Source organism: Apteryx rowi, unplaced genomic scaffold, assembly GCF_003343035.1.
Source record: "Apteryx rowi isolate R43461 unplaced genomic scaffold, aptRow1 scaffold_71, whole genome shotgun sequence".
Classification (NCBI taxonomy): Eukaryota; Metazoa; Chordata; class Aves; order Apterygiformes; family Apterygidae; genus Apteryx; species Apteryx rowi.
Window position 1 is genome coordinate 3,144,366 of NW_020450994.1, and position 27,137 is coordinate 3,171,502.

General features: G+C 58.1%; 3 protein-coding genes across 3 annotated transcripts in view; 2 read left to right on the top strand and 1 right to left on the bottom strand.

The window, feature by feature from the left end:
- Window positions 1–284: 284 nt before the first annotated feature.
- RGP1 (RGP1 homolog, RAB6A GEF complex partner 1) lies at window positions 285–12,174 on the top strand. The gene is made up of 8 exons (XM_026087190.1): window positions 285–446; window positions 4,687–4,823; window positions 5,244–5,327; window positions 9,375–9,524; window positions 9,610–9,756; window positions 10,187–10,314; window positions 10,583–10,760; window positions 11,025–12,174. Exons 1-8 carry the CDS (start codon window positions 331–333, stop codon window positions 11,246–11,248), a joined length of 1,164 nt encoding a protein of 387 aa, XP_025942975.1. The 5' UTR covers window positions 285–330; the 3' UTR covers window positions 11,249–12,174.
- A 1,580-nt stretch (window positions 12,175–13,754) lies between these two features.
- On the bottom strand, window positions 13,755–15,381 carry MSMP (microseminoprotein, prostate associated). The gene is made up of 3 exons (XM_026087270.1): window positions 15,270–15,381; window positions 14,470–14,578; window positions 13,755–13,944 (listed from the first exon to the last, which is right to left on the bottom strand). The coding sequence occupies exons 1-3, from the start codon at window positions 15,379–15,381 to the stop codon at window positions 13,755–13,757; spliced, it is 411 nt and encodes a 136-aa protein (XP_025943055.1).
- A 3,465-nt stretch (window positions 15,382–18,846) lies between these two features.
- Window positions 18,847–27,137, top strand: part of NPR2 (natriuretic peptide receptor 2) — a 23,217-nt gene continuing 14,926 nt past the window's right edge. The window contains exon 1 of the mRNA XM_026087221.1: window positions 18,847–18,856. The gene's annotated coding sequence lies outside the window, so the exon portion shown is untranslated. The remainder of the gene's footprint in view (window positions 18,857–27,137) is intronic.

Here is a 27,137-nt window from a genome sequence, read left to right on the forward strand (position 1 = left end):
GTGTGTGTGTGAGTGACCAGGGCTGTCCCTCACTTCCCAGTGCGTGTGTGTGTGTGTACGGCCTGGGCTGTCCCTCACCCCCTGGTACGTGTGTTTATGCTTATGGCCAGGGCTCTCCCCGACCCGCCTGAACATGTGTGTGCCCATGGCCAGGGCTGTCCCTCACCCCCGTGCGCATCTGTGTGTGCGCGTGTGACTGGGGCTGTTCCTGGCTTCCCTGTGTGCATTTGCATGGCCCCGCTGCTGCCGGCCCCCTACTGTCAGAGCATCCAGCCCTCTCTCCATACGCCTCATTTTTTTTGGCAGGCGCATAGCAGAGCCGTCCAGGCCATGATTGAGGTGTTGGCCAAGCTGGGCCGCGGGCCTGTGTTCCTGGCGGGGGAGATGCTGGAGTGCGTGATCACTTTCACCAATCCCTTATCGGCCTCATCCACCTCTGCCAGCAGGTAGGGCAGCCCACGCTGGTGGGCCCTTCTGCGCATGAAGCCTTGCAGTGGCACTGTCCAGGTCCCTCCAGCACGGAGCAGTGTGGAGTAGTCACGGCTCGGCTGTGGGGCAGCAGTGCCAGCTCAGCTTCCCTGGTGTCTTCCCTGCCCCACGGTACTATGTAAATGGTGCTTGGCCCCATCTCTATTTGCTGTCGGGGCTGAAACTGAGGCGATTCTGTCCCCAATTCTGTGTTTTTCTGTCCCCAAGAGAGACGAGAGGAAAGTATGTAGTTTGAGATGCTGAGAGAGATGGTCCTAACTGCCCCTCAAGTGTGCCCTCAGCAGCAGAGTCACTGGCAGAAAATGAAGCCAAACTGGCTATCAAACCAGGGTGTCTGGTTACACCAGAGTGGCAGGCTCACCGGGCAACATCCAGACAATATCATTATTTCCTACATTTTTGGAAGGAACTCTCTATGCTTGGCACTGCACAGACAAGTCAGGGTGATCCTGCCTCCAGGGCTGGCAATCAAAGGGACAAGCAGTGCCTAGAGTGGGGAAGAGGCAGTCGGAGATGTTCTCTGTGGCCCAGCCTTTGAGCACCGTCTCTCTCCGTATCATCCTTATGCCTGAAGCAGGCATTGAGGAAAGGTGAGCAGAGAGGAGCTTTCTGTACTGACTCACAGGAGTGTTTCAACATAGAAAGAATTCACCCAAAGCTTCTGTGCCTCGTGTTGCTGTGTGCGTGGCCCTGTCTGATTCTGCAGGGGGTGGAGATTGCTTCTTCTCTTGGGTCCTTCCTAGGAAGTATCAATTTCCAGCCCTGTATGGTTCAGCATCTTTTCAATGCCGGTACGAATTTCAGACATGTCTGTTCTGGTGTGATCCGGTGAACCCACTGTCGGTGCTTCCAGTCTCAACAGCAGCAAAGCAGTCTTTTCTTGTATTACCACTGTAGGAGCCCTTTAATTGACTTCTGTGACTTTCCATCTTTTCTTCGGGTTTCCTCTTGCCTGATGAATTAAACTTTCAAACTCAACTATGGCATGAGCATCTAGCTTCCAGAATTTTGTCTTGTAAAGTGATAGTGGTGTTTTTCCCAGTTCTGGGAGTATAGCGTGTGAGGAGATGGTCAGCTCTGGCCTGGCTGGGTGCAAAGTGGAGCTCTGGCTCTGTTCTGGGACCAAGTCACTGCAGCTCCTATTCCTCTGAAACATGTAGGGCTGCAAAGATAAAAGGTGAAGCAGCTTTGGAGGTTCACAGCATAGTAATGGAAGCTTCATTTGTGAATTTCAAGAATGTTGTGCTCTGTAGAAAACCACCTTGTGGAAAAAAGGAAGTTTTTACAATAAAAAAGGAGGTGACCAAACTGACCAGTCCAGGCTAAATCATATGAATGGGAACACCTAATGGATGGGTGCATTAGAAAATGAAGCTATGGTGTAAAAGCAGTAGCCAGATCAAAGTGCAGTCACTGCAATAAACAGATGGACTTCTCAAGGAATAGCTTTCAGGGCTAGTGAAAGCTGCTGCACGCGTAGAACAACTGAGAGGCATGTATTTGAAGCATAAGGTAGTAAGCAAATGGCAGAAAGAGAATTTGATTGTGGTGTATGAGGCATACAAAAAAACAAGGCAAAGCTGTTCTACACAAAAGCCGTGTGGAGTGATGGCTGGGGCTGTTGCAGGCTACAGCAGTTGTAAGGAAAAGTGGGAGAAGGGAGAAGCGTCCTCAGCACTGAGGCAGGATCCTTTCATATCCCGCCAGCTGGAAGAGCAAGGTCTGCCAGTAGAAAGGCACATGCAAATTTTGTTTGTGTGTCTGGTTAAAAAAAATAAAGCAATTCAGGAGCATTTTGTTGTGCAATACTGAAAATAAATGAAGACAAGATTCACTGTGTTTGAATAGACAAGAATACTGTGTTTGAAGGTACTGTAATCATGACAAGGTTATATAAAATTAGTAAACACTGTTTCTTAAACAAGAGCATTTCTCTGCTTTCATAAAGCAGAAGTCTTATGAAAACCTTTTAGCAGACCTTATGAAAAAGCCACGCTGGTGCATTTGAAGATAGAGAATTACAACTTGTAGGGTTAACGGTAACTGGGTAGAGAATCCAATGTGTTGTTTGGGTAAAAGCAGCCAGAACATACAAATGATCGAATAGTGCATAATTGATCAGCTGAAATGAATGCAGCAGACTAATGAGATCATGATGCTAGATAACACCAGAGGAACCAGACACTGGCTAAATTAACAGTACAGCTATTAAAATAAAGATAGATAAGGGGGTTGGAAACTGAAAGGTCTGAATGATGCCATGGGAAATGCCCTGTGGAACAACTGAGGCTGTAGTGAAGTCCAAAGTGCAAGACTACTTTTCATACTGGGTACAAATCAATTCTTGTGACTGAACAGAAAGGCAGCAAAATGACACCTTTGCCTCCCCTGTACCCTCCAGTGAATTCCTCAGTGTTTCCTCATCAGGTGAAATAGTGAATACCACGGGCAGGGAGACTGCAAAGTTTTGTGGTGTTTCAGATAGAAGAACCTTATGCCTATGGGGTGACCAGCAGAGGAGGCTGGGGGAGAGCTGCCCAGAACCAAAACTCAGAGCAGGAAGGGGGAACTGCTGCCCAGTGCAGGTGGGAGAGGGCAGGAGGTGCTCTGGAGAAGCCAGCTGGCAGCTAGGAGGGTCAGTGCTGTGGTTCCCTGACAGCTAGCAGAGTGCAGACCCCGGGCCTGTGCTTGTGCCTTGCTCCCTTGGAGCGGGTGAGCCCTGAGCAGGGGCCCGGACTGAAGGTCCTGCTCAGCGCCTGTCGCAGGGCCAGGCTGGGGTTGTGTGCTACAAGCTCTGCAGCCTGCAGGATCATTGTTGGTGACAGGCACCCACTGCTTTGGTTGGCATCGTAGACCTCTCTGTGGTGCTTGGTTTTGTCTGTGAGCCATGCTTTATTTCATACTTTGTTTTAATCTGCATTTGCTTTCTAGGAAAAAAAAAAGTGGCTATTACAGCGTTCCCTGCCATAGGCCTTGTTTTTTGTGAGCAGGTACATGCTTGTTCTCTCCCATCACAGCTCTGTGCCAGTTTTTCAGTGTGGTCTCCCCACCATCCCAGCTGAACTGGGGGTTCAGCCATGACCCAGTGCTGCTGGTACAGTTATAGGTGCCCCAAGAGTTTGTGCTAAAGATGGCCCAGCCTCAGAGCAGGGAGCAGGGCAGGAGATGAGGCYTGTGGGAGGAGCGCTGCAGCCAAGAGAGGTATCTCTGGAGTAGGCAGAGCTGTGGCRCTGCCTGGGGTTGGCCCAGAGTGTCCATCTCCACTCTGACAAGTCCAGCAGAAGCTGATGTTCTTGGGATGGACRATACCGTGGGGAGGGGGCATGTCTTTAGCCTGTCTGTCCTGGAGAGTATTGCGCTCAGGGCAGCCAGGCGCTGTGCGAAGGGGCAGCTGATCCCAGGTTGGAGGTCTTCGTTGTTTCCGGTTGGATTATGCCCATCCATTTCCCTGGTTGTCATGCCATCGCCAGAGGCAACTCCGAATACTGCTTTTTGTGTCACTTCTCATTTGTGGTGGCTAAAAGTCTTCTGCCAGGCATGGCCCACGTGTGACAGCTAGAGCTTTCCTTGCAATAGTGTGTATCCGTGGCCAGTCCCAGCTGTGCCCTGCTGGACAGCTGGTGATGAGAAGGGTGACCAAGTGAAGAAGGCCTTGGACTGGATCTCAGGACACTTCACCTGTGAATTTTTGGTGGAAGATCCCTGTGGGACTCTACACAGGCCATGTTGTCTCTCGGGAGCTCTCTGTGGAAGGGGCAGCTGATGACCTATATTGCTTTCTGTCTTTTGCCTTGTGTGTGCAGCAGGCTTATTGGGGCAGGGATGTCTCCTCACTCTGTGTCTGTGCTGTGSCCAATGTGTTGTGGCTCCAACGCAGGGGGAGACTGCAAAAATTGCTGCTAAGCAAGAGCCCTCGGGCTCAGCCCACATAGCCTTGGGTGAAGCCTCATGTCGGTGGCTGTCATGCAGCTGAGGTAGAGTGGCGTTGAGTCGACGACCCAGCTCAAGTTTGCCCTGAAGGCCTGTTCGAAGGGGGGCTTTGAGAGTGACTTCAGTGACAGTGAAGCAAGGCCTTCTTCCTTCCAGAAGAGCCATTGCACATGGAGATAAGCAGGAAAAGCTGCTGTTCTCTGAGTTCATGCTTGCTTTAATCCAGATTAAAGTGTAGACGCAAACGTTGCTCTTCTTTGCTCTCAGCGAGATGCTGGCGTGGGCCAGCGCCCAAATCCACTGTCAGTTTCACGCCAGCGAGAACCGGGTAACGCTCCCCCCGTCGGATGGCAGCAAACACGACGTGCAGGCAGAGAACGAAACAGTCTTCGTCCCCAACAGAGGTGAGTGCTACTCCTGTTTCCCCGGGTAGGGGAGAGTGAGAGCACAGTGAGCAGGAATCAAGCAGAGTGTGATGTGTGTCTGAGGGCAGCGCATGTAGACACAAAAGGGAAGTCYGTGTTGCTTTCCTTGTGTAATTCCCTGTGCATGGCTGCTGCAGGGCCTCTTTAGCACTGAGATCAAAGCGGTGCTAAATTGGAGCTAAACATGAGGGTTGGAGCAAAACGTGAGGGTTGTCAGTTGAACTGTTCTGGGAATGTCTCGTGATCTGACTGGGGAATTAGAAATTTCCTTGTTGGCCCCTTCTCCTCCCCATTCCTTCYGGTGAGGGTGAGTCACAGCTGGCCCTGGGCATGGTGAGTGCCCCCTCAGCGTGGGTCCCGAGGCTGTGCAGCATTCACTTGGTTATTCTTCTCTTCCAGGAGAGCGGGGTCAGTGTATCCTGTCCACTCCACCAAAGATTCTCTTCTGTGACTTGCGACTTGATCCTGGGGAGTCTAAGTCCTGTGAGTCCTGTCTTCCCTTCCTCTGCTCAAAGTGTTCACCTCTTGGGAGTCCCGCTCTCAAACCAGCTTTGCAGACCTGAGTGCTGCAAGTGGGAGACCTGGTGCTCACAGAAGGCCGGGTCCCTTGGTGGGAGTGTGAATGCTAAGGAACTGCTCCCTGCTGCATCATCCAGAGAGTTTGTTCTCCAGCGTACCAGGGCTACCTACTGCAAAGTGTCCCTCAGTTCTGCCCCTGGCCCGTGTCCTTTGCCACAGGTCCATTGTGTAGCTGCAAGGCATGAAACACTCTTGAAGTACCTTTGGCTGCAGCTGAAAGAACAGAAACACATATCTGCTTTTCCCTGCCTTTTTTTCTTCCGCYGCACTGGAGTATTCTTGGAATTTAGCTGGCATCCTCCGAAGGTCCATGCTTCCTCTGAAGGTTATGGCTGTCCTTCAAGTCACGGTCTTGTCTGTCCTGGTTTTCCTGACTTTTCTGCCATGAAAGCAAGCACTTCCRATCTTCTCTGACTCAGAGCTCTCCATCCCTTCAAAACCCTCCAGCTATGTTCTTCCATTGGGCCCCCTTTCAGCTTCTCCTTCATTGCTACTTTCCCATTTGTWGTTTAGATAAATTTTCATTCTTTTCGCAGAGAGTTTGCAGTAACTAATTTTCCTAGTTTCGGGCTACTTCCTGTGTCAGGGGCTTCCGCCTGAATAGACAGCTGTGAAAATACAAGTGTGCGCTGTTATCTCTCAATTGGCAGATGTATGACTGAGCCTGTCRTTTCACGACAGACCTCCTTTGCATTTCAGCACCCCAAGGTCCTGCAGTGCCCTAACATTAAGCATGGACAGGCTCCTCAGGTTGTCCTGGGTATCTGTCGTGACTGGGTGAGAGAGGTTTCTCAAGAAGTCACACAGCGAAGGAGCAGAGATGCAGTGCCTGTGGTGGAAGGGGCTCCGCTGGAGCATTCAGCTCTGGGGAGGTGAGGGCAGAGCTGCAGACGAGACCAAGGAGCCGTGAATTGTAACGTGCTGTTTTTGAGGCCGTGCCCTGCTGCCGTTCTAGGCCTCGAGGGGACTGACTGGACTAAGCAGCGGCCAGGGCTAAATGAACCTGGCTCGACCAGGTGATTAGTGGGGTGGGGCAGTGCTGTCCAGGAATGTTTGCTGGGTGTGTGTCCTAAACTGCGACCCCTATTATCCAGGCACATCTAGTCATTTACTTACTATTCTACAGCAGCATGCCAGTGCTGGGARCTGGCCGTGCCACATCAGAGCCAAAGTCCTCCGGGCCTTCTCAAAGCGGCTGTGCCAAGGAGGAGGAGGCAGAAAACTCAAATGCCCCGAGTCCCGCCTGGATTCCCCTGCGCTCTGTGCTGCTGGCAAGCGTTGGGCTGGAGCATTAGTTCTCCAGGAGCAGGGGGAGCCCTTTTTTCTGGAGTGGTTCAGATGGGCTCGGAAGTCTCTGGGAGAGCCTGTTGTCAACAATTTCTCCTGATTCCAGGGCTCAGGTGGTTGGGGTGGATTATAAGGGGATTTCCTTGTGTGCTGCCTGTTGCAGGCCAAAGCTGTTTAAGCTGCAGCTAAGCTAGTGCTAGTGCGTCCCTCGGAGTGATGTAGTGTATTGTGTGTGCTCGCTCTGTGCTCTGCCTCCGCTTACACTGAACGTGAGCAGCCCGTGTCTGCCTTCCGTTTCGACACAGCCCCTCAGGAAAGACACAGTGCTTGCTAAGCTTTGAGACACTTTAGCTGCGTGTTACAGCTTTACCCCTTGGTTATGCAGTGCGCATATCCCTTGGATGTGTCATGTGTGGTGCCACCGTGTGTGGCACAGTGTGGTGGCACGGCTTTTTAGCACCTAAACCCACCGCTCCTTTCCCATTGCACCTTGCTTGTTCGGGGCAGCTCRCTGCAGCAATGAAGTGACCCCTGTGTGGACTCCTGCTTCCTTCCTTTGGTTACAAGCAGAAGCCGGGCTCCACAGGGGCCTGACCCATCGGCTTTTCCTGATATCGCAGCCCCAGCTCTGCCAGGCTGCTCGCACCAATCCTGTCGGCATGCAGCTCAGCTCCCCTCATGCAGGACTGCAGCTGGCATGCCTGCGGATCATTCCTGGGGGCTCTTGCCAGCTCCGTGGAGGCAGAGTTAAGGCCGTGTGGGTGTGTATCTTAATTCTTCATTTCCTGTTTTTCAGAAGTTTTGAGTTTTGCTGCACAGTTTGGAAAGGCAAAAAAATACCAAGAAATCTTAATTCTGCTTCAGTGAAGTACTATGTTATTAAAATATAGTCAGAGCTGGCATGTATAGCTGAGGTTGTGCGAGGCTGTCTTTTCATAAAAGGCCTTATTTTCAGTTGGCTACAAGCTTATACTTCCATATTTTCCACTTGTTACGGTACCTATATTTTGAAGTGGACTCACCTCTCATCACCTGGACACATTGCCCGGACCACGGTCTTTATATTTGTCACCATTAAACATTTTCTCAAGCTCTCAAGTAATTTCTGTGGCTGTTTTTGCCTCCTCTCCAGTTTTGTAATACCTTTAAATATTTGATATATCGTAAAGAGAGGAGGAAGCGAAGGCTGCCTAGACACAAGCCAGAAGCGCAGCCAGAGGGTACAGTAGGGTGGGTAGAGGAAGGCACCTGGAGTGCCAGGAATGCGTTTCCTCCTGGGACCTGTGTTGCAGCTGGGTCTTCCTGAGTCTCGGCATTCTTGTGCCAGGTAGCAAGCAGCTGTGCGTCTCCCGCCCTCCTCCCTGCTGCCCCGGACAGCAGTGGTCTGCATTCAAGTGAGCCTGACTGGGCTTGAAGACGTTCCTGGGCACTTTTGTTAAGCCAAGCATGAGTCCGTGAAAGCTGGTGTAGGGGATTACAGCAGTCTACTGCAGCACTCCTAAACCTTCCTTTGAAATACCATGTTTTCATCCCTGTCAGGACAGGTCTCAGCTTTAGCTGCACCCTAGCCTTGTTCCCGCAGGACTGCCTTGCATTTTTAGGTGTGAGAGCCTGGCAGTAGAGCTCTAGGCACTACTATGGGTTGTTTTTTCTTTTGAGTCCTGTTTTTTAAATCTGGAAGTTATATTTAAAATGTAACCCTATCTTTTAATCTCAGCCTCAAAGTTTAGGATGTGCCAGATTTGGGGAAGGATCTGTGGTTTAACAGCAGGATGCTGCCCTTCCTCTGGCAGGGGCTATCTGCGTCACGGTGGGCAAGCCAAATAGATGGAGACTTTCCACAGAACACTATTTGCATCGTTCTTATTACGCAGCGTGCAGTTCGGGAAACCTGCGGAAGTGCTCACACTGTATTGAGAGGCGTTGGGATTTGTGAGGTGGCTAAGGGGCTTGAGAAGGCTGAATGCTGTGTAAAGCAAGACCCCGGTATTTCAGAGGTCACAGAATTGGAGTCTTTATTGTGTAAGTTGTCAGGCTGTAAAGGGGGATTCTCCATAGTTTACTGTGAGGGTTGTTAATTAGTTCTTGGCCATTTATACCCACTTTTGGCAAGCCTCACAGAAAAGTCCAGCAGGAAATTAATTTTTGTTTTTGAGCTYGGGGGTTGTGTAAAGTGAATATAGAAAGAAATATTGATCAACATCTCTCTCCSTTTGGTACTGTTTGTGCATGAATGAGGCAAAGCCCTGAGGAAAACAGCATGTTACTTTGTCTTGAAAATGTTGAGTTAGGCAGCACATAAAGGAAGTATGCAGCGGCAAATTCAGGTTGAACCTGTGGTGAGTGAGTTCAGTTCTCATGTGCTTGTGTTCCTGGGTTTTACATCTTTCACATTCTTTTGAGGCAGAATTGGTGCATGTGGTCGTGTATGCTGGAAGCAGCGTCTGAATGGCAGCACATGTGATGTGAGGTGAGCGACAGTGCGCTGTTGCAGGGGATGTGCTTGGCCTGCTGTGGAAAAGAGGAGATGGCAGAAAGCACCCTGCACTGCTCCTAGTTCAGCCCCACTGCTCTTCCTAACCATCAGTGCAGGGAGTCTCTGAGCAACAGCTCCAGGAACTTCTGTTTGGCCTTGGAAAGCAATCCCTTCTGCGCTCGTTGCAGATTCATACTGTGAGACGCTGCCCATAGATGGCCCTCCTTCTTTTCGGGGACAGTCAGTGAAGTACGTGTACAAGCTAACCATCGGCTGCCAGCGTGTGAACTCCCCCATCAAGCTCCTGCGTGTACCTTTCCGTGTCCTTGTCCTGCACGGTAAGGCCACAGCGCTATCCTCCCTTCGGACACGGGCCTGTCCRCACCCTGCCCTGCCCCACTGACTCTTTTACCTTCTCCCCAGGGCTCAAGGATTACCAGTTCCCACAGGATGAGGCTGTTGCTCCCTCAAATCCCTTCCTGGAGGAGGAGGAGGGCTTGAAGAAAGACTCTCGCCTGGCGGACCTGGCGACAGAACTGCTCATGGTGGCCACCTCCCGACGCAGCTTGCGTAGGTCGTTCTCCCTGCTTGATCCTGCTGTCCTAACCTGTGCATGAACCAGGCAACGCCTGCATGCCTGCCCTTGGCAGAGCCCCCTTCCCAGCTCAGTGCCTTCTGCAAAAATCTCTTGTTAGTTAAGCAAAGCTCCAACTGGTGCTGTGGAGCAGGTCCATCAGGACCTGCTTGGATCAGTTTCCCATAACCTCCTCCTTGCCAGTCTCAGACTCTTCCTATCGCAGCCAGGCAGAGCTTCTTCCCTGACATATCACACACTGTGGTTTGCTTTTGCTCACTGCAGGCACCTCTCAAAGGGAGTGCCCCCTCCTCCGTTCCCAGGCAGCAGGTGTGGATTCCTGTCTGGTGGGCTCTTAAATTACCCCAAATTGCTGTATGGAGCAATTGTCATGCTGCAACCTTCTCCCCTTTGCTTTCTCCACAGACCTGTATAACATCAGCAACACTCGTGGGAAGGTGGGGACATTCTGTATTTTTAAAACAGTGTATAAGATCGGAGAGGATGTCATTGGGACATTTAACTTCTCAGAAGGAGACATCCCGTGTCTGCAGGTCAGTGCTGGCTCTGGGCTCGCTGTGTGGAGAGGCAGGGGCAGAGCCATGCTTTCAGGTGTGGGAGAGTGAGGTTGTGGTTGGGATGGCACTAAGCTTCTCTGGGGCTTCTAGTGAGGCCTCAGTGGGACCCATCTGAGGTCCTTTTGGGGTGTGAGGTGGGGAAGGGCTCCAAACTGGCACCCATCTGGGGGATGGGAGGCCCCAGGGCTTTGAGCCATGGCTGTGTGAGCATGTGAGAGTGAGTACTCTGCCCGTTGCCTTGCAGTACTCTGTGAGCCTGCAGACGGAGGAGAGCATCCAGGAGGAGTTCCAGCGGCGGCGGGGGCAGCCCGTCTCCTACAGCACGCACGCCCGCCATCAGGAGGCCTGCCTGCACACGGCCCAGAGCAGCTTCAGCCTGCCCATCCCACTGAGCTCTACCCCGGGATTCACCACCAACATCGGTTAGTGGCCACCGGGGAAGGGAGCTGCCCCCCCGCTTGTCTCTGCAGGAGGGCTGCGATGTCCCCTTGTGTTACAGGCAGCCCTGCCTTGTCATCGCCCTGCCCCTGCTGGCAAACCCTCTGCAGGGCTGTGTCGTGTGGGAGGGAGCTGGGCCTGTGTGAGTGGGCATATTTGCTTGCGCCCTTGCCAGGACAGCCAGCACTGACACAGTTGCTGTCCCTGTCCCTTGTGGTGTTGGCTGCTGACCCCRCTCTTGCCCACAGTGTCCCTGAAGTGGAGGCTGCACTTTGAGTTTGTGACCTCCGGGGAATCGGCGGGGACTTGCGTGGTTCGTGGGAGCCAGTCGGAGGCCGTCACCTGGACGGGGGTGGAGCAGATCGAAGTGGACACTTTCAGCTGGGACTTGCCCATCAAAGTCCTTCCCACCAACCCCATCCTGGCCTCCTACGTGTCTCAGTTCTCCAGCACCAACTCCATCACCATCTGAGAGTGGGGAGAGCTGGTAGGAGCCTGCAGTGCTGCAGGTCAGTGGGAATGGCGAGCAGGACGATAGCCAGTGTGCTGTGGGGTGCGCACCTCAGTGCTTCCCCTGGCTTTACCTGCAACGCCCRGGCAGGCACCAGGCAGGTCTGTCCTGCCTGCGGGCAGAGGAGCACTCTGCTTGCTGTAGTGCCTTGTGCTGCAGCCTGTCAGCTGGGAGCCACACGCCGGCTCTCTTTCTCRCCTGGGTGAACGTGCGAGTCCTAGCACTCACTGAAGGGAGATCTGCTTACCAGGGAATGGCCCTACGTGCCTTTACCCCTCGAGGGGCTTCCGAGAGAGAGGGGCCCAGCCCAGGGAAAGGAGAGTGGAGCTCTTCTGGTGAAGCCTCATAGCAGCCTTCTGTGAAGGCTGTGTCTCTACAGCAGAGACCCCACAAGCAGAGGTCTCATTTCCAGGTGATGCATGCTGGCCACTTGAGTGGGGTGGGAGACTGCTCTCCACGTAGGCACTGTCCTGGCATGTGTCCTGCATCATGGAAGGGATATCTCATGCATCCAGCCCAGCACCCCTGTTACCCTAGCACAGACAAGGCAGGTTCTGGCAGGCCAGCCCTGCACTGCYGGCATGTGCTGGTATCCTGGATGTAGCCGAGTGCTTTGGCAGTTTGAGGTTGAGCGAGGTGGCAGCATAATGGTGCTGATCCAAAACTGAGAAGTACAGAGATCTGGGCTCCCTCTTGGTCGCGAAGGCATCCTGCAGGCCTCAGGATCCTTGCAGAACAGGAGCAAAAATGTATGCTGTGCATTCCTGGAGCTGGGGTTGAGTTCARGTCTCCCTGCTCAACAGCCGGCTCCGCGTTTCCACCAAACTTTTCAAAGAGTTTTCCTCTTTGCATGGAAATCTAATAAACATCTGAACGTGCAAACTCAATCTTCCAATGAGCCTTATTCCCAGCCCTGGCTCTGCTGCTGCAAGGGAGTGGGATGCATAGTGTCACTGTGCACCCAGCTGCAAGTGGGGCTGTGGGTTGGAGTTGGTGCATCTCTAACAGCCTCTGGCCGCCTCTTGGGCGATGCGAAGCAGGCTCTGTGCCATGCACCTAGTGCTACTCCTGGCTGGTGCTGGTGGTGGCAAGGACCATCAGGAAACCTTCCCCTAGGCTCAGCTCTGTCCTGAGACCTCTGGGGCCCCAGCACAAGCAGGAGCTGCTTGTTCTCTGGAAGGTTGGAGCATGGCAGGCGCTAGCCCCAGCTGCAGGCGGGTTAGACCAAGGGTCCCTTGGGTGGAGACCAAACGCTCCCAGTCCGGAGGTGTGACACTGTAGGCCCCTTCCCTGTGGTAGGCACAGCCCGCCCCATACAACAGTCACTGGCTGGAGACCTCCAGTTTGTTTAATACTTTTATTGCAAGAACAGAAACATCTACACAAGGCTCTGCACAGCACAGGCATGGCACCAGCTGGGGCAGGCTGCCGGGGCAGCTGGCTCCACCTTGGTGCACACAGATCGCTTCAGCTCCCTGAACACTAGCAGGGCACCCAGGCTCCCCTGGCCCGCTCTCAGCTCCCTGCAGCTGGGAACGGGACAGCCTGCATGGGGGTGGCTGAGGACATCTTCTAGTGGTTTGCCCCAGCGCACTGCTGCCTGCCAGGGCTGGCTCCGTTGCAGTGTTGCCCAGGGCTGGCGTGCAGTGCCGGGGCCTCCTCCTGCTTTGGGAGCTGCGGGAGGTGTTAGTGGTTCTAGAGTGGGTTTTTCCCCCTTGCGCTCCAGGGCAGAGAAGGGGCTGGCCAGGGTGCGCAGGTCCTGCACGAAGGGCCACGGTGCTCCCCAGCGAGCTCCCAGCCCCATGTGGTTGCCCTGCAGGGGTTGGGGGCCGCGGAGGAGGGAGCCGCTTGCAGCTCTCAGCTGGATGCGGGAGTGCAAGACTGCCTGCCACGATATAGACAAATTTCGCCCTTTTGCCCTTGCTTTAGTAACTGGAAGTTTCCTGCGCACCTGGGAGGAGATCCTCTGGGATCTGCATTCCCAGAGAAAGCCTGGCTCAGGGCTACGCAAGCCCTCGTCCTTGCAGACACTGAGAAAAAAGGGATTCCTTCCCCCCCTGCTCTGCTGGGGAGAGCTGAGGGTAGTGCAGGCGTGCTAGCAAGTCCAGGTCAGTCTGGCACGAGCCTTCGGCTYCGCAGCCCTGTTGGGGACTTGCGTGCCCTGGCCAGGCACTTGGCCTTGGAGGATGGGAAGCGAGGAGCCCCGGCTTGTGCAGGGCCTTCTCAGCATGCTGTCTCGTAGGGAAGGGGCCTGGTTCAGTTCTGGAAGCTGAAAGCAGAAGCAAAGCTGTACCATGGCAGCACTAGGGTGTAAATGTCAACTCAGTACAATAGTGTATGGATAGTGGTTTCCCTCAAAGGTGGCTGTAGTGACGTCTCTACAGGATGGGGCAGGTCTGGAACATGCAGGAGGTGCGCTCTGGACTACGGAGGCTCATGCTGGGGGCGCGGGGGCACCGCCGGACCTCTATCTGCTGAGCCCTGCGTCCAGCACCTTGTTGCTCAGCGGCTCGGGGGTGCCGGCCGAGCCCCACTCGTGCTCCAGGCTCTTCACGCAGGGCAGGCTGGGGTTGGCCTTCTGCACCACCGAGATCTGGCAGGTCTGCGAGTCGTAGTGGGCCTCACACCAGTCGGGGAAGTCGATGGGGTGCTGGGTGCTGCGGGAGAGGGCATGGTGCCATCAGCTATCGCTGCGGGAGCGGTGGGCATTGCTGGGGGCCCCACGCCTGCGACTGGGCTGCTGGCATGGCCAGGTGGCTCCCTCCGCTGCCAGCCCAGCCTGCCAGGGGTGTCCCCCAGGACAGCTTTTGCAAGGCACTGGCTGGGCCTCAGCTCCTGTCATATCTCACATATCTCATGTCCCCAGAGCCCTCATTGGGACCACTCACCCCACCTGCCCTCGCTGCGATGGGATGCCCCTGCCCCGGGCTGTCCTTGGCTCCCCACCTGCCTGTGTAAGGAGCACGATCATCCTGCCACCCTTAGCACCCCAGTGGGATCCTGCCCACCTCTTCCCAAAGGCCTGGCACCCCACTTGCTCCAACCACCACCCTCTGAGGCTGTGACAGTTGCTCCGCCACGCACACAGCCACCAGCCCCGCGCCACCCCGCATGGCAGTGCTGCAGCAGGGCAGTGCCAACCGCAGCAGCCTGCCCCGAGCACCCCGCGGCTGCTCACTCACGTCTCGCAGCAGCCCACGCCGATGGGGTGCAGGCAGGTGCACAGCAGGCAGTTGGTGCTCAGCCATGACTCCCCGAGGGAGAACAGCTTACCCTCGTACTCACAGGGAGCTGGAAAGGAAACGGCGGTGATAAGCATCCACAGGCCAGTGCCTGGGGGCGTGGGAGTCTCCTTGGCACCCCTCTGCCACAAAGAGGGCACAGGGGGAACATCACAACCTCCCGTCTGCCCAGTGGTGCAGAAGATACTCAGTGTCCTCTCCACCCTGCCTCAGCAGCCCTGCTCCCTGGACTCCTGCAGGTGKGGGAAGCCTGGGTAGCTGCCAAGAGAGATGTTCCCATCCATCCACCCCTGGCTGTGCCTTGCTGCTCTCCCCACTGCCCTTGTGGCCCCTGAGACTTGGGGCAAAGGCAAGTGGCTCTTGTTGCCCTGGAGAGGGCACATCCTGTGCCCCTTTGGGCACCTCTGCACCCCTGGAAGGAGGTGGCACAAAAAATACGGGCAGCCTTCTCCCCTTTGCTGCTAGTCCTGCATGCACAGCCCCAGCCGGGCTCCTGCCAGGAGCTCTTCATGGCCCAATGAGCTGTTTCTCAGCCAGAGCCCTGGGGAGCTGTTCTGYGGTTTATAGACTGCTCCTTCCAGTCATCACTGGCCTGCGATCATGCTCCTGAGCTCAGCGCAGCCCACTTAGTGCGTCGCAGGCGTGCAAGGGAGGGCCCCCACCGCCCCAGGAGTCATGGGGAAATCTACAGCTTTGTCTTAGCATCTCATGTTCCCGGCTCACCTCCCCAAGCCACTTACCTTTAGCCTGGAAGTAGCATTTGGCCTGGGAGCCTGGCAGCTGGAGGAGGAGGGATAGCAGTAGGCAAAGCCTTCCCCAGACACACACCATCTTCTGCACTCTCATGGCCATGGCCGTTGATGAGCTGGGCTTCTCTGCGGTCCTGCTGAGATTGCCTTTCCTCTCTCTCTCTTTCCTTTGCTCCTTTACCCTCTCTTTCTCTCTCTCTCTCTCTCTCTCTCTCTGCCTTTTTAATGCTCTTCCCCTGATCCCAACAAGAGATATTTATAAAGTTCAGCTTTACGACCCTGGCCACCAGCTGTGCCCCACTGGAAAAGTTGTAAAACTCATTTCCTGATTTGAAAGGCATGAAAACAAGAGGTAGGATCAAGATTTTTAACAAGCTGTGAAAAGCTGATTCATGCCCTCCAGAAATGTCTCCAGTTGGAAGCCCCTGTGGGCACAAGGCTCCGTGGTGAGGGGAGATCCAAGGGACCCCAGCGGGGTTGCCCTCAGCAGGGTCACAGGCTCACCAGCGGCGCACACTGGAGTCCTTGGCACACCACCAGGAGGAGAGCACTGGACTCCCCTCTTGGTCGCACTGAGCTGTCTCTGATCTGTCAAAACATCCGAGATCTCAGGAGCATCTCATCTTGTAGGGACCCAAGCGATGTGCCGGGAGAAGCACCACGTCAGTGTGCTCCAGCCCAGCTGTAGYCAGGTCGCCTGGGCACCAGCCTGGTGCAAGGGCAAGAAAATTGTCCCTCAGTAGTGCTATGGACTCATGCTCCAACCTGCCTTCTGCCAGCAGGAAGCGCGGCACCCAAACTGTCATGCTGCAAAGGCATGCAGCCATCCTCGGGCTCGCGGCCGCCAGCGCCAGCAGCCACTGCTGCAGGACATAGTGGCACAGCCTTGGCTTGAGGTGTGGGGAGCACCACGGCACAATTTTGCCCCTTCTCTAGACCTCTGAGCTGAGCCGTTGCGTTTTCCCCGCTGCCAGGATGCCTTCGCAGCTCCAGCCTTGTGGGGTGCCTCTGAGCCAGGCTCGCAGCCCCGCATGAGCTGAGGGGGTGACGGCTGGTTCCTCAGGACAAGAGCGGGTTGTACAGCRTTGCCCATGCCACGGGGTAGGTGAGCAAGGCCCTCACAAGGCAGCGATGTCCCCAGGGCTGGGCAGCCGCCAACGCGAGCGTGAGAGCAGGGCCGCGCAGCCCAGCCTGCGGATGGGCTGAGCATCCCATCTGCAGCCGGAGAGCAGCCGGAGCTGAGCTGTCCCTGTCGGGGACTGGAGACCAACCTCTGCAAAAGCCGGGAACAGGGCGAGATGTACAGGAGGCAACAGGTAGGGAAGAAACCAGGGGGTGAAGGTGGGTTTGGACAAGTGACCAGAGAAGAAAACAAGGGGCTCGGCTGGAAAGCCGTGAGAAGACGTCACAGCCCTGGGGAGACACGGAGGGGCACGTAGCACTGCCACCGTCCCTTTATGACCATCAAGGAAATCCCTTTCCCAGACTGGCCCCCTCTGCAGCAAAGTGATAAGGTTTTCAATCAGTGGCCGGAGCGGCCAAAGAGACAGGACGGCAGCGTCGGAAGAGACTAGGATGCGAGGAGCTGTGGGGCTGGGCGGCGTGGCCACGCGTCCCCGGGGCGCATTTGAGAGGAGCGCTGAATTGCCAAGAGAAATTTGCAGCCCTCTTCAGAAGCGGCTGCCGGCAGCAGGAAACAGGACCCCGGGGATGGTCCAAGCTGCAGCTCGGCCAGCTCTGGGAGGGATGCGTCTGCAGTAGCAGTAGCATATGTGGGTCATCTGCCTCTGCGTTAAGCTTCCTACTTTCTAAAAGTTTGGGATAGGTTTACACCCTGACGCGTGAGGCTCAATATCCCTTCCAGAATTTGTGTTGGCATCCGCTATTATAGCTGGATATTTTTGTTATCCACATAAATAGCCAATCCCTCCTTGAGTCCTGCTAAATTTTGGCCGGAATGTTTTCCTGTGGCAGCCTAATTAAGCAGGGAGTGAAAAAATATTTCCTTTTATCCGTTTTGGATTCGCCACCTTCTGATTTCAAGGCAGGTCCCAGCCAGCGGAGCGAGGTCGTGATGTGTGGTGAGGGCTCGGACACCGGCCGCCCCGGAGAAGGGGGCTGCATGCAAGTGGCAGATTRCCAGTGCCGGTGCTGGTGCTGAGATGTCACCCTGGCTGGGATATCGTCGTGGATGGGATATCGTCGTGGACGGGATATCGAGACGGGGAGTGCAGAGATCGGCACTTCCCCAGAGCTGGATGCTGCTGAGCTCTCCAGTCAGGGGAGCCTCTAAAACCGCTTCGCTGGGTGTGTAGAGATCTCCTGAAAGAGGGCTGCTTTGGTTAAAACACTGCTTTCATTGAAAGAAAGCAAAAGTGTGTATTCCCAAACACAAATATTAAACTAAGGGAAAAAATGGTGAAGCGGATGGCAGCAAGTAAAACATCATTTGGAAAAGGCTGATAATAAAGAGGAGAAGCTCAGGGTAGCCATGAATAACCTGTTGACCATGGGGCTGCAAGCGGGAATGATCAAGTGTATCAGTAACAAATGAAATTCGCCCTTTGGTCCGGAGTTGTTACTGTATAAGGCGGATAAAAGTGTCCATCATCAGAGCAGTGAATGAATATTCCTATCGTGTGTTTGGAAAGAGAAGTCTGGCGCGCTAGCAACCACAACGAAATAATCCATCACCGTTTCGTCACTGAGTAGAGAAAATATTGAACAAAATTAGTGTTTTTAATTTGGAGATAATTTGCCCTGGCTTCCAGAAGGACCCCAAAAATCTGCAGAGTTTAGACCGAGGCCCCAAGGAAGGCCACTGCCTCTGCTCTGATGGGGRCATGGGAAAACATTCCTGGGATTTCTGTAGCTCAACCTTTGCAGTTTCCTAAAGAGAGGGTTAAGGTTAATATCCTGGCTGCAGCGCATGGGTATTTCGTCGAAGCATTTAGCTGTGTAAATACAGAGGACAAGGAAAGGGAAAGCGTGCTGATAAGGAGGGGAGCCGGAGGCGTCTGACTGTGCCCTGGCGGGGCTGGCGAAAGGGGGGGCCCAGCGGGAGCGCGGCGGCGGCGGCGGCACGGGCGTCCCCRCGGAGGCAGACCCTGCCCTGCGCCCTGTGCCCCTTCCCTGGGTGCTGGCGACGAGACTTCAGCCGGCAGCACCGTCGGATCCAGCTTTGCGGGGGCGCAGGGAGCGCGGGGCGCCCACAGGCTTTAGACACAGGGTCCCTTTGCCTTATGAAAGCGTCTGCGTGGGGCAGGTAAATGCGATAGCCGGGGCTGCGCGGTGCGGCCTCGTAGCGCCTTGCCGTACTCGCACCCCCTGCTCCAGGCGGGGAACTGCCTGGCCCCGGCACGCGTGTCCGCGGGGGCACCAGAGCATTTCGGTCCAGCCCGTAGCTTGGCAAGCGGTGGCTGGAGACAGACCTGGTGCCCAGGACGTTCGGCTCAAGCCCCCGCGGGATGCCGCGGCCCGAGGAGCGAGCGCAGCCCCTGGCTCCCCCGCAGAGGAGCCGCCACCGACCGCCCCGTGGTCGCAGCACCCGGGCAGGCGGAGGCGTGCGGCGGGACGGGGTGGCAAGGGCCACCCCAGCCCCGCAGGAGGCACGCGGGTAATAAAGATGATGGACAAGTTGCCATCGGCAGGATCCAGGAGTGTTATAAAACCCGAATCTCCAGAGCCTTCAGCCGAGGCTGCAGCTGCAGAGCAGGAAGCAAACAGGATCCCGGCTGGCATTGTGAAAGCAAACACCATAAATCYGAGGAAGTGCTGCGATTGCTGTTTTAGGCACTGGGGAGCTTGGCTCCTGCTCCCCACAAGCACTTTTATTTTCTCTCTAAACAACAAAAAAAGAAAAAACTCCCAACTTATCGCCGGGCCGAGCTGGGCCTGCCTCGCCCCGGTGCCGGCGCTGCCTTCAGCGGTGCGGGGTGCGCGCGGCAGGGCAAGGGCAGGGTGCAGGGCACGCGCCTGCCCGGTGCCGCATCGCTGCACAGAGCCCTTCCGCGTGCCAAGGGCGCTCCAGGGCGTCCGCGTGAGCCTCCCCCCTGCCTGCAAACTCATGTCCCCAGAACTGCAGCCTGCCCCAGAAGGTGCCCCTTCATCGAAAACGTCACCTCTGCCAAGCGCGGGGTGGAATCGCCCGGTAACGAGAGACAGCKCCCAGTGCCTCTCCCAGGGGACGCTCCGAAACGGCAGCCGGATCGGCAGCAGTTACTGGGAAAGGCAGAGAAAGCATGAGGGGAGCCCAGAGCGCTGCCGCCGCGGCCCCGCTCAGCCCCRCTCAGCCGGGAGCGGGGAGGCACAGCGCTTGGTGGGGACAGCCGGAGGCACCGAGTGCCCTGGCGGGCACGGCTGCACCCCCAGCCTCGGGCAGAGCCGAGCAGGGAGATTTTGGGGAGATCTGGACAGCAAGGAGCCGGAAAGGGGCATAGGACAGGCTAAGCGCAAGGAGAGACAGGCAACTCACACCGTCCTTCTTCACGGCTTGCCCTGCAATACCTCCTGGAGGCACGGAGGGGATCAGAGCAAAATCCATGCAGAGGGGTGTCGGGGGAGAGCAGAGCTCACAGGACGGTCTCCTGTGGCTCTCCAGGTCCCCTGGGGCACCTGTGACCGGGAGAGGAGGGGGACAGCTGTACCCTCACGTCGGGGACGGGCTGCAGCATGGCCGAGACCCGCAGGGCACCAGGACCCCCAAGTGCTGGAYGAATGCAGCAGGTCTGGATCCACGTCCACCTCCCTGCGCTCCTCACGATGCTCGTGGACAGCTGCAAAGGGGGGTGCAAAGCTCTGGTACAAATCACAGGGGGCAGAGCCCAGGTCAGCAGGGTCATGCTAGTCCCTCCAGCACGAAAAGGGGACAGCAAGGGTTCAGGAGGGTGGGAGGAGAGAGGAGCATGGTGGCCTTTGGAAAAGATGTCAGCTAGGAAGAGACAGGGACTGTTGCTTTAGGAAGGTGACAGAGCAGACGGGACATGAGGAAAATCCTGAAGCCACCTTATTCTCCGGTCTGGCAGCCCGAGGGACAGCAGCACCTCTCACACGCTGCAGGAGCAGCTTGCATGCCCGTGGCTCATGCAGCCAGCACGGGGCATCCCCGGCCTCGTCTCCCACGTGCTGATTCGCCTCCAGCCCTGGGGAAGGAGCCCAGGGCCCCTGGGGCCGGGCCATAAGTCGGTCCCTCTGCTTTGCTCTGGAGTATTGGAGACTGGCAGCGGCCCAAAGCAGTGGGTTTGGACTGTGTCCCTGGGTCCTCCAGCCTGCTGTGGGGCAGGTAGTGCCTGGTGTCCCCCAGCTGGGTGCCTCTGCCCGGCTGCTGGTGTCAGGCTGGAGCCTGCGGTCTGGGCAGCCCCACAGTGCACCCTGCTTCCTGGGGGGAGCCCTGCCGGCGGTGCTGGGACGTGCCCCYGCCTTATGTGCTCCCTTGCAGGCTCTTGCACTTCCTAATGCTTCCTCTTGCTCCTTCATGCTTCCTTGCACTTCTTTGCACTCTCTTGCATGCTCTCCTACTCCCCCGCACCCTCTTGCACTCTCTCACATGGTCTCACACTGTCTCACACTCCCTCGTGCTCCCTCGCACTCCCTTGCACCCCCTCGTACCCCTTCGCACTCCCTTGCACACCCTTGTGCTCCCTCACTCTCACACTCTTGCACTCTTGCACGCTCTCTTGCATGCCCTTGCACTCTCACACTCCCTCTCACTCATATTCCCTGCTGCTCTTGCACGCTCTCTTGCATGCCCTTGCGCTCTCGCCTGCCGTTGCACTCCCTTGCACACTCCCCCACACTCCCTCATGCTCTCACGCCCTCCAGCCCTTCCATTGCAGCTGCAGCTCTGCCCTGTGCTGCCCGCCGCGTGCCAGCGCCCTTCGGAGAAGCTCTGGCTGTGCACGTCTCGCACGCCTCTTGCCAGAGCTGCCTGCAGAGAGCAAGCCCCTTCCCCGCTGCTGCCCTGCTGCCCCGGGGATTGCCCCCGCCAGCGCTCGTGCACTGCCTTCCCACCCCATCCTCTGCTGCCCCCGGGTGCTTGCAGTGCTGTGTCTTCCTGGCATCGCTCCTGCAGCTCCGGCTGGATTTCCCTGGCCTGGGAGATGGTGCTGACACACACAGCACTGCYGCCCTGCCGGGAGCCGCCGGCCCCAAGAGGCGCCTGCACCTCCTCGCTCTCGCAGCGCACCAACGCTGAGCTGGCTCCAGCCCCCCCGCACGGTGGGTGCCCAGCGGCGTCCCGCACTGACACCCCCCTGCACCCTTCCCCACGTCGGGCCTTGGTGCCGGGCGGGTCGTAGACCCCCGCGTGTCCCGGTGGTGGGACGGCTGCCCGGGAAGCGTGCAGGGTCCCGCGTCCTCGGCGCCGGCAGGTGCTGGCCCCTCGGCCGGCACCTCCGGGCTCCGGGCACGCGCAGCTGCCCGTGCTCCGCTCGGCCTCCTCTCGAGGGAAACGTGACGGGAGGGCGCGGGGTGTTTAGGAAAACAGGCCTTGGCACTCGCTGGCCAACCTGGGAAAATAAAAACATCCGGGCGGGCAGCAGTGCCGCGAGCGTGAGAGAGCGGCACTCCATAAATCCCCCGAAGCAGGTGCTTTGTAGTCGGCACAAGGAAATGAGCACATTATTCATCTCGGCTTAAACCCCTAAACGTTTCCTGTCCTGTGAGTCAGAAATAACCCTGGGAGACCATTCCTGGGCCACGCAGGAGCCACGCTGTCCAAGAAAGTGCCGCACGCCTGTCAGGCCAAGGGAAGAGCGGGAGCCCGTGGCAGAGCAGCCTGGCGAGTGGCCGCAAGCTGGGGCACGAGTGGGCCTTCGCCTGCCTGGCCCCGGCGTCTCGCTCTCCACGGCTGTCCCCGGCATTCGGGATGAACCTCAGCAGCGATGCCCTTGCAGGGAGACATATCAAGCAGGGATACCCCAGCCTGGTCCCGGACAGGGACTGGCCCTGGGCCGAGCCCTCCATGGATTGCACGCGCTCCATCGGCCGGTGACACCAACCCCTCCGTGTGTCTGGTGGCCCTGCCATCCTGACCCGCTCAGAGATGTTGGTTATTAAATATTAGGAAATATATTTCCCCGTGAGGGCGGTCATACCCTAGAGCAGGGCCCAGAGAGGGACCCTCCATCCTTGGAGACCTTCAGCCCTCAATGAGGCCAGGCCCTGAGCAACCTGCTGGAGGTTGGCCCTGTTTCGGGGCGGCTTAGATTGAACTGCTGCTGTCCCCTCCAGCTGCCATCCCTTGGCGACTCCGTGAACACGCGTAGATCCTCTTGTTAGGTGATGGGGCATGGAGAGGCACTGGCAGCTGGTGGGTCCCAGTGAACATGTTGCCTCATGAGCACGTTGGGTCTCTGCCCTTGCTGCATGGACAGGCCCCTGCCCTGAACCTGTCCTGAACCTGAGGAACAACACAGCTGCCACATTACCCACACTTTTCCCTTTAAAATATTCACCTTTTTTTCCGTTGTTGGCACATAAAATCCAAACACAAACAAGGAGTCCTTCAGGTTACCCTGACAACAAGAGCACAGGAAGCCCATAAATGCAGAGGTCGCCCYGCGTGCACCAAGCCATCCCCGTGCATTATCTCATGCTGCAGGCTCGCTGCTCTCGGCCCGCACAGCCGCACATGCTGGCCTGGCCCAACACCCAGGCTGGGCCCCCTCGGAGCCTGGGATGGCTCCGTGCTCACCTCCATCTCCTCACCCTGCAGTGCCAATGCACCGTCAGCAGCCAGGGAAGGACGGACGGCACCCAGGGAGCTGCCCTTGCCTGGAGCTGAGCTCCCAGAAGCTCTTCCCAGGCTGCAGAGTGGCCGCATGGCCRCGGGATCTGGAGGACAAGACCTTCTGGAGATGTTCTGGAGCGAGGTGTCCTCCTGAGGAGCTCTCCTCCTCCAGCGCCATGGTGGGGGAGAGCCTGCCGGGCCCCACACGTGGCTCCTGCCTCCTTCCCACTCCAAGCCTCCTGTTACCAAACCAATTTATGAACCCCAGCCTGTGCAGCAGCTACAGCAAAGGGGAGCCACTGCCCGCCTGGGCCACCATCTGCTTTTCCAGGCCTGTGCCAGAGCACTAGACCTCCTGGTGACCCAGTGGGGTACATGCCTCCCGTGCCCCATGCCCCATGTGGCTCCTCCACATGGCCCCGAGAGCCATCAGTCCCCAGGGCACCCCACTCCTGGTGCTTGTATTGCTCTTCGCAGCCGCCTCCAGGGCTGACAGGTTTCTGGCCCCACTCTCGGTGCAGAGGTGACTACGTCTGGCACGCTCCTGCAGCCCGTCAGCTTGCTTTATTGCATTCCAGGGCATGGAGAAACATTTTTTACCAGTTAAACAATCACCAGCTTTGGGGGCTTTGGGCTTGTTTTTGCCTTCTGGGGACCCAGAAAACAAGACAGGAACCTTTTGGGCATGACCCCCCACCTAGGGCAGGTGAGCAGGGCTGCACCCTTGTCGCCGGCCACACTCCCACCCGGTGCGTGGACCACCACGGCCGGGGCGCTGGGCACAGCCCCGTGGCACTGTGTGACAGCCCCGGGCCCGGGAGCGGATCCGGCACACGGGGACGGCTGCTGCTGGGAGCTCGCAGGAGGGATGGGGGCCCCGGGGGGGACGAAGACAAACCCCCTCCTGCAGGGAGACCGATCCAGGGCTCCCTCAGGGCAAAGCTTTGGCAACAGCTTTCACCTCGAATCATTTAAAATGAGCCTTCTAGTAGAAAATTTGTCAGATCCAAGCTGAGAGACTCCAAGTGCAGGAAAGAAGTGTAATGAAACGGAGCGCAGGACCTGCAGAAGGGGAAGGTGAGATGTGATTACACAGTCCCTAAAGCGACTGGAGCGCCCAGCCCCGTGTGCCCGTGGGTCTGGCTGGGGTCTCCTGTGCCACCCGTAGGATGCCGGCTGCGGAGGCCACACTGCTGCTCCCGGGTTATTGCAGACTGGCAACAACGGAGGGCGACCTGGAACAACTGTTTTTTGGAGAAATCTTCTGCAGGGATGAGCGGTGGCTCTGGGTGCTCCTTGGTCGCAGACCATCCCAGTGCCAGGCCAGCAGGAGAGATGCAATGGGAGATGTGCTGCAGCCTGCTCTCAGGGTGCAGGGCTAACCGCTGATTTGGACCTCAGCAGGGCTTGACCAAAACAAGGGAAATAAGTGGTATCCTTTATCTTTCAACCCTTGCTCTGCYGTTTCTTCTGGTGCAGTCACACATCCATGAGATCCACCTCTCCATGTCCACGGTCACTTCCTCCCCTCTGCCCTGGGGCGGTAGCACCGTGGCCTGGCACTGCCTGCGCAGGAGGCTGCAGCCGTTGYTGGTGACACACGACACCCATGCAGATACTGCGTCACCTCCGTTCTGCGCAGCCCTGGTCTCCGGGACGGCTTGGGGTGGCTAAGGAGACACGCGGCATATTCAGGCATGCCGCGCATGATGCCTCATCCCCTTCCCAGCCCTCTCCTGCCCCAGCGGTGTGCGGTGCCCCGGCTGTGCCGGCATCCCGGTGCAGCGGTGTACAGTGTACAGCGTACGGCGTGCAGCACCGGTCACCGGGCCCCCTCTGCTGGCATTTGCACGCAAACACTCCCTGCTGAACCTGGCACGGCCCCGGCCCCGGAGCGAAGCCTGGCCCTGGAGCACAGCCCGGCCCCGCACAGCCCTCCCAGCAGCGGGAGCCCCCTGTGCTCCCGGCCGTGTTCCCTGCGGCCTTGGCATYGCTTCACCCCAACACTACGCCCCCGCCGCCTGCGGCACGACCTGCAAGAGCATTACTAGGTCCCGACAAGTGATGYGATGGCCCTTCCCTGGCCCGTTACAGGCAAGGACAGGAAAGGTTGGACAAGGCTTTTTCCTGAGCTGGGGGCTGTCAACCCCTTTCCCCTGGGCTCCTGGGGGAGGAAAAGAGGAGTGGAGGCACCCCGAGGCTGGGACGTGTTTTGGTGACAAGCTTCAAGCCAGGCCCTTGCTGGAGTGCCCYGTCCCCATTTCATCGTGTCCCCATCTTGTCTCACCACGCAGGGCCTGGCGCAGTCGGTGCCCCAGGGTCTTTGGCAGCTGGAGGGCTTTTGGCGAGGGTCCTCGGGATGTATTTGCACCCTAAGCAATGCTGATGGGCTTTGAGGCTGAAATGGGGTGGGCTGTAGACAAGGCACAGTGGTCCCAAACTGTGTCAGGTCTCCAGCCGGGCCGGGTTTTGGCCAAGCAGCAAGAGAAGGAGCTGACCCGCATGGACCCCGCTGTGTCCCGCCCTCCTGGTGCTGTCTTCTTCCAAGGTGATTTCACCGGCRCTCCTGGAAATGCCTGGGCTGGCGGGATCTCTGGGAACTTTCTTTCGCCGGACTGTGGGGGGACGGCAGGGCTGGCGGGGCCCTGGGCTGCCCTGGGCACCCTGCACGGTCCCCCTCTCCCCAGCGCTGGTGCCCCATGGGGAAGCTGCCTCCGACCTTCCCTGCTTCAGACTTCTCACCCAAGKGCAACCCTGTTTGGATTGCGTCTGCTCCTGTGCCAGCGCTGTCCTTTGGCTCGGGCAGCTCAGCCAGCTCGGAGCTGCGACCTCTCCAGAGTATTTATAGCCGGCAACCCAATGCYGGGAGCTCAGGTTCTGCCGGGCTGGGCAAGCCGAGCTCCCTGACCCCCTGACGGGAAGGACACGTCATTCATCGCGGGGACGCGTGCAGCGGCGCTGGCAGGAGCACAGCAGTCCCGGCCCGAGAGGCGCTGGGGCCCCGGAGGTGCCAGGCCYGCCTGCGGCTGCAGCTCCGCACGTGCCTGGAGGCCGGCGGCTGTGAGYGTCCCCGGGCACCGGCACAAGGAGCTGCGCAGGCGCCACGGCGGAGCTGGCTCCCGCGGGGCCACGTGGCCCTTAGGAGATGCCCAGCCTCCCCGCTCACAGCCCCCCGCAGCACCGGTCCTGCGGGGGGCATGGGCCCGGGGGGCTGGGGGCACCCTGCCCCCTGCGCAGCACCCCTCACCAGCCGGATCCGGCACGCGCCTTGCAGGGACAGCGGGACCAGCGACACCCAGCAACTGGGGCTGGCCCTGCAGCTCTGGGGGCTGCCGTGGGGGGCACGGCTTGTCCCCCGCACTGGGGCTGCTTGGGGCACCCCATGGGGAGGGCGCCCAGCTCTATCCCCCACGCTGAAGCCACCGGGCATCATCCCCCCCTCCCCGAGCCTCCTGCATCCTCCGAAACCCCGTGCACCCCCCAGGCCCTCTCCACCCACCAGCTCCCCCCACCCTTGCCGAAAACCCCTGCACCCAGCAGCTTTGCCCTGCCCCACGGCACGCCCGCTGCCACAAGCCGTGGGGCAGGGGCCGGCCGCGGGGAGCGGGGCTGGCTGGCACGGGAGCGCGCAGCGGGCCCCGGGGGGCCGCGGGCCGGCCGGGAATGCGAGGAATGCGGCGTGCGGCGGCCGCGCAGCCCAGCGGGCCCGCAGCCCCCGCCGCGGCCCCACTGCAGCCACCCGGCGGCCCCCGAGCAGGGGCAGCTCCCCACGGCAGCCCCGCGCCTCCTCCCGGCCCCCGGCTCCCCGCCGCGTAGCCGGGGAGGACCGGCAGCCTCGCCCTGCCCCCTTAGCCCGGCCCCACGGCGTCCCTGGAAGTGCCAAGGGCTCCCTGCCCCACGGCGCACGCTTGCCCCGGGGTGCCCCACCGGGCTCTGTCCCAGCGCCTCTGCTCCTCTCGCAGCCCCCCGGCGGGTCTCCCCCACCCTCTTGCCCCCCCACCCCCACCCCACAGGCTCGTGCCCCACGGACGGTTTCGGCGCCAGCGCCCTGCTTCGGGGCCGCTGCTGCGGTTTGAAACCTGCAGGGCAGATGTGCCCCAGATGTTGCTCCGGGAGCCGGGAGCCAGGGG

Bases quoted from the DNA above. Each gene is read 5' to 3' on its own strand.
- MSMP (XM_026087270.1), bottom strand. From the start codon at position 15,381: ATGGCCATGAGAGTGCAGAAGATGGTGTGTGTCTGGGGAAGGCTTTGC. The intron at 14,579-15,269 runs GTAAGTGGCTTG...TTTCCTTTCCAG, and splicing joins ATGCTACTTCCAGGCTAAAG to CTCCCTGTGAGTACGAGGGT. The intron at 13,945-14,469 runs GTGAGTGAGCAG...CCTCTCCCGCAG, and splicing joins GGCGTGGGCTGCTGCGAGAC to CACCCAGCACCCCATCGACT.
- RGP1 (XM_026087190.1), top strand. From the start codon at position 331: ATGATTGAGGTGTTGGCCAAGCTGGGCCGCGGGCCTGTGTTCCTGGCG. The intron at 447-4,686 runs GTAGGGCAGCCC...CTTTGCTCTCAG, and splicing joins TCATCCACCTCTGCCAGCAG to CGAGATGCTGGCGTGGGCCA. The intron at 9,757-10,186 runs GTAGGTCGTTCT...CTTTCTCCACAG, and splicing joins CACCTCCCGACGCAGCTTGC to ACCTGTATAACATCAGCAAC.